Source organism: Polyodon spathula, chromosome 17 (assembly GCF_017654505.1).
Source record: "Polyodon spathula isolate WHYD16114869_AA chromosome 17, ASM1765450v1, whole genome shotgun sequence".
Lineage (NCBI taxonomy): Eukaryota > Metazoa > Chordata > Actinopteri > Acipenseriformes > Polyodontidae > Polyodon > Polyodon spathula.
In genome coordinates this window covers 24762810-24768809 of record NC_054550.1, presented here as the reverse complement: position 1 = coordinate 24768809, position 6000 = coordinate 24762810, and the positions used below count along the sequence as shown (strand labels likewise).

At 38.7% G+C, this 6000-nt stretch overlaps 1 protein-coding gene across 2 annotated transcripts in view; it reads right to left on the bottom strand.

The window, feature by feature from the left end:
• Positions 1-277: 277 nt before the first annotated feature.
• The window catches only part of LOC121330296 (pleckstrin homology domain-containing family H member 1-like), a 49407-nt gene continuing 43684 nt past the window's right edge, over positions 278-6000 (bottom strand). For both annotated transcript variants that reach the window (XM_041276703.1, XM_041276704.1), the window contains 8 exons: positions 5754-5909; positions 5437-5534; positions 4896-5037; positions 4496-4638; positions 4045-4174; positions 3826-3912; positions 3566-3712; positions 278-3072 (listed from right to left, as the gene is read on the bottom strand). In XM_041276703.1, the coding sequence (XP_041132637.1) occupies positions 2884-3072; positions 3566-3712; positions 3826-3912; positions 4045-4174; positions 4496-4638; positions 4896-5037; positions 5437-5534; positions 5754-5909 (1092 nt within the window). In that variant the 3' untranslated portion in view covers positions 278-2883. The remainder of the gene's footprint in view (positions 3073-3565; positions 3713-3825; positions 3913-4044; positions 4175-4495; positions 4639-4895; positions 5038-5436; positions 5535-5753; positions 5910-6000) is intronic.

Genomic DNA, 6000 nt, shown 5'->3' with positions numbered 1-6000 from the left:
GATACATTTATTTATTTAAATTTAAATAAAATGTGTGTTTGCTTAACATTTATGACGGAAAGTCCACCAACGGAAAATGCAGCATCTGCCAGGCCATTGGTACAGCCCTTAATGAAACTTACAGTTATATATATATATATATATATATATATATATATATATATATATAGATATATATATAATATATATATATAATATATATATATTTTAATATAAAAAAAAGTTTATATTCCAAAAATTGAAAATGAAAACACTTTCACACAAATAAGCCAGAAAGCAAATTGTGAACTTTAATTTATTTAAAATCACATTATCTCACTTTGCATGAACCACATCAATTGAATCCCACACTTTCATACATTATTTTACCGAACAAGATACAGCATTTTCAGTCTTTTTTTATTATTAACATTCTAAAACTGATATAAAATCCAGTTCCTCCAGAAGTGTCAACAAAAAACTTAATTCCTTAAAATTATTAAATTAACTAAAATATAAACTATGATCTAGGTTTTCTTAAAACGCACCTCAAAACATACATAAATAAGGTTCCTCGCCATTTTACAAAAAAGACAGTGGTTTGATTCAAACAAGATTCAAGTATTTTTCACAAATAGTATTTAGAAAGCACACATGGTAGCCCTTGGTTGAACAACACAATATTAACTGTATGATGATCAATAAGGTACGAGATACATGCACACCAAAAGAAATTATTTACTTATTACTTGCAAAATACTTTTTTTTTTTTTGTATAGGAGGCACATGTGGACATACTGCATCTTGCATGCCAAGTCTGTGAATAACACTTAATAAAAGTATTTTCCAGTTCTTCAATTCATTAGGGTTAAAATATTTTTTGTCCTTATGGCACAAATTAAACCCAAAGGGCACAAAAACTCTGCTTCTACTAGGTTTACAGGATATGGCAGTATATTCTGATAAGGGACTAGAGGATACTGAAAGCAGCAAAATTGACATTTTAAGCATCACAATACTATGTTGACGGCATGACATGTCTCTTTCATGTGTTGCAGTGCACATTTGTAAGCTTTCTTGGTAATAACACCACCTTAGAAACCCTAACATCAGCAAATCAGTAGATCACAAGGAAGCCGGCCTTTTTGGGACCACTTGAAGTGGGCACACTGCACAGCAGGTTTCCATAGCAACGGTTTACTTTTAATGATACCTAATTACATACTATGGAATTTAGACTATTAAGTTTCACCAACAACTCAGTACTGCCAGTTGTGTTAAGCCCTAAGACAATGGATTAGAGGCAGTGGTTTCTGAATGGGCCCCCGGAGCTGTAGATTAGGTCTGCATTAGTTGTGCAATATACAAGGCCCTGAGAAGCGTGTATGAAGGGCTGCACAGCAAATCAGTGTTTTTGACCAATTCATTTGATTGCACCAATTACATTTACCAATTACAAAAAAAAAAAAAAAGTGTTATAAAATGTGCATATCGAAGAACCAGGAAGCAGCTAGTTATAGAAACTTCCATTCATGCTTCTCTGGATTGGAGTGCATGCCCAAGCGTTGATTAGAGAAAAAGTTTCTTCATCCCTACTGCAATCTGGCTCAGTGTGTCATAACCAACAAAAATATGGCTAAAAACAGAATAAACAGAAACGTTCCTTGTGGAAGAGAAACTTTCATGCAGGCGTGGCTGTTCGTAACTGCGTCGGCTCACGAACGACCATTAAGCATTTTGTCTTGCTCAACCCGGGTCAAAGCGTGTCACCTGAGGTGGGTCACTGGGACCCTGGTTAACCCGACCCAGGTATGTGGTTTCACACTATGCGGGATTGTGGTTAGCCAGGACCCCGGTAGGAGTGCCAGAGTGAAAAGGGCTTTACATGACAGGTACACCACAGATTTTCAAACTAAATACAAATTTATGGTCACGTTTATGAATCTTTCATAAGGTTTTAACTTCATCTTCCAAATCAACAGTTCTGATGAGGATAACTGCTACTTAAGCATGGTCCATTAATCTAATTTACTTTACTAATTCTGTTACTCGTTTACTGTGTTCAAGTATTTATATTCCTGGTACCAGAATCCATTCAGTGTGACATAAGATTGCAAGGAAAGAGGAACATGCTAAATTAAAAAAAAAGGAAAAGAAAAAAGGCATAACCAATGCATGGTTAATTTGTCTAATTTGGTCCGATGCTGTTAAACGCTACCCAAGTGGGCAACTAAGTCAATGTACAGTATTCTGAAGGGTTTATGATGACATTGACATGCTACCATGAAAAACAATTGCATATGAGTGCCCTCTATAGTCAATACCAGTGAAGACTCAATTAGTAATCTATCTGCATACTCCAAAGGTTACCCAAGAAACTACAACTAAACTGAATTTATGGAAACAATCCACGTCAGACGCCCTTCAATACGACAAACACCAATTCACTGTGTATGACTCAGGGTTTAAAGAGATGTTTGCCCCTTTTTGCTCCACTCAATGTCCTTTACCACTCAGTGGTGGGAATGGGCTTGCTGCCTGTCTCTTAATCCTTTAGCTAGTAATTTCAATTTATTTTCTAGTGTCGGTTGCCTCTATTGAAGGCTTATGCATTTTTGACAGCAAATGTTGTCAATCAGTTAGATTTTCATTGTGCTACTTCAGCTGTACTAAGATTACGGTTGTCAGTGAAACAGTAGAATCCAGAAGGAGAAATTAGTTTGTAAAATTGATCATTTGAGTTCCCTTGGTTCTCAAGTTTAATTTAGTGGTGATTCATCAAGATCCCATTGAGTGAAGTTGAAACTTGACACAGATGAAGGCATTAGATGAACTTTCTGACAGTTTTACCTTAACAACCTTTGCCATTTCCAGCCACAAGTCTACAGCACTTGCTCATTCATCTTAGAGCAGAGTGGGTCCCTTGGTGGTGCGGGTCATAGATGGGAAGTGCCTGCTATCTATGTCCCAGAGCTTCTTCTCAGACATGGTGCCGAGGTGGGAGCCGGGGCTGGGAGAGTGTGGGCAAGACAAGAGGAGGTTGTTGGTCCAGTAGTTGATGTAGCTGGCGATCAGTAGAGTTATCTCAAGAATCTGTCAAAAAATAAAAGCCTGTTAGTATGTAACATACAGCCCCACAGCGACACAAATGTGTCTGATAGTGTTACAAAACTAGTAACAAGCAACCCATAAGATTAATATACCATATTATGTATTTAATAAATTCCCTTGAAGGATAACACCAAAAAGTTATGCTGGACCTTTGTTTCCTCTGTGTAAATCTCAACATTAAATAGCATTTCATTTTCAGAGGCTAGATCAGCAGAAGTGTCTTTATAGAAGTACATCTCAACAAGTGTGCTGCAGGTCTTGCCAAAAGAAAAGGAAAGTTGATCCAAATTAGATGGTGCTGGCTTTTACGCTGGATGATCAAGCCTATGTTGGATACGTCTAAGGAAGGCAACTAGAACTGAACAGCTACTCCATAGCTACTTACACCATAACACAGTATTTGAGATACTGCAATAACAACCAAATAAGAGCGATTGCAAATATCATAATGAAAGTTAAGGGACAAAAAACACACCTTAGGTTTCGCCATAGCAAAGACCAGTTTTTCAACAGTTCGCTTTCCAGAGCTCGTGTCCTTAGGCTGGCTGACCACAATCATGAAATCATCACAGCAACCACCAAATGTCATCACTGACTGATAAGGGTACGTCATCACCAGGCGCTGAGACAAAACAACATTTTACTATTATTTAGGAAGCATTCACTAATAAATAAGTAATAAGTACCACTGTCGAAACCCAAATGCCAAATACCCAATGTGAAAAAGGGACGCACCATTGTGTTGTATTCCAGCACACTGACTCCATCCTCTCCGACAGCCAGCCATGTCAGAGTCTGCTCCAGGGGGGAAGGGGGGACTGGCTGCAGAGACAAGAGCACAGACATAACACTTCAGTTCTAGCTTATGTATTGCGAACAGCTAATGAAAATCTAGTTCAAAACCAAACCAATCTATACCACTATTTATTGAAAACATGTATGTATGTATACTACCTTCACAGTGAAGAGTTTGGCTCCAAATAAAGACCACTTGCGTGCAACTGTCAAATAAATGCGCACACACTCCGCTGCACTGCAACCACGCAATACCATCCATTTAGTCGCAACCCTGTCAGCAAGCCGTCTGCCAAAGAAATGGCTAAGTGTTAAAAATCTTTCAAAAGCTGTATAAAAAACACAAAAAACGTGCCTTTTTATTATTATAAACCAGGAACATGGTAAGAACATTTTCTTTCATTTTAATGTGGAGGTATAAATTATAGCATGGAGTTTGAATTGCTCCTTCAACACCTAAGATAGTGGTCACTCCAGGGCAGACTTGAGTCCCTCTTAATTAAAAACAACAAAAAAATATATACTGATCTTCTATTTTTATGTTAATTTTTCATAAGATTGTTACATCTTTGAAAAACCTGAATTAAGGTCTCTGTCAGGACTGGCATACCGGAGTTGCTCAGGGGTGGAGTCTTGCTTGTAGCGTTTTGGATAGAACTTTTCCAGGGCCTGCAGGAGAAGCAGCTGCATCTTGGCCTGTGACGTCCCGCCGGGGCTGGAAGGAATCGGCCGGTCTAAATCTCCGTACTCCACCTACACAGCAAACACTGTTCTTAGTCGCACACACTTTTTTCTTGGTTCACACTATCTATAGTGTTCATTACTGCCTAGCACAGAAACTCACAAACTAATTGGATTGTTTGTGTAATTGTTGTGTTTATAAAATCCAATTAATACTGTCAAGCTATTAACATGACATTCCCAATTACTAAGCCACAACACCCACTGTTATGGATATTTATAGGCGTTTACATGGTTTTCCTATTTAGAATAGGGCTGGAAGCACACACCTGTGCCATCAGGGCTGCGACTTCCAATGCCAACTCTTTATTGACGGGAAACCTCCCATGCACCACATCATCATTGATCTGATACGCCAGCAGGAGGCGCTCTCTCTCCGTCTCCCTCTTTGCTTGTGCTCTGAAGCACATCCTGAGGGGAAGAGAGAAGGAGAAACACTCAGAATTAGAGCTAGCTGCTTGAAAAAGTGCACAACTAAAGTTGGTAGCTGCAATAATGTACACACAGCTCCGAACTGATCTGTGACACTTGAAATATATTACCACTTGGAAGGTCAATCAAGAATGAACCAAGAACCAAACAAACAGTTACCAAGAGAGATTCTTTGGAACAGATATGTCATTTTGAACCAGCGCTACTGTGGAAACTCAAAAGCTAGGTCAACCACATGAACTAAAATAAGCAGCTCCTTCAGTCTAGCTATTATAACAAGCGGGCTGTGAAGAATAGCTTATCCTGTGTATCTTTTCAGCTAACCTGAGAAAAATGTTTTAAAAAAAAAAACACATAAAATGATCTAGAAAGTTTTACCTGCTCTTGTAAGTCAGGCGAACAATTCTGGTCCCTTCATACTTCCCAGGATGTAGTTCTTTTAAAGACTGTTCCCATTTTGAAATAACGTCACAAATCTATACAAAAGGAAAATGGCAAACCATTATAAAAAACAAGAACCCCCCCAAAACACATTTTACTCGCCGCAGTTGGCATTACCTTTAGCTCAGGATGACCAGGATATTACCTACCAGATAGTGCTCACTGCCCCAGATAACACTGTTTTACTGTTTAAGAATGTATTTTGATCAGATCAGTTACTGTAGTCCAACATGCTCCACAACCTATTGTCTCACCTTGACATTTGCCTGCAGGCAGTGCTCCAAATCCTTCCCCGAAGGATCGTCTGTGAAAAGAGCAAATCCTGAAAGCACAGGCTTCCTCATTCCGGTTTCCTGGTTCAGTGTGTTTAAGAATTCATCCACCGTCGTGGAGCCATCAAAGCCTACCACCTAGAACACACAAACCTGCTGTTAACAGTTACAACATCTGGAGGAAACACTGGGGTTTATGCAACTGAGCAAATAAAATAGAGTTCTTTGT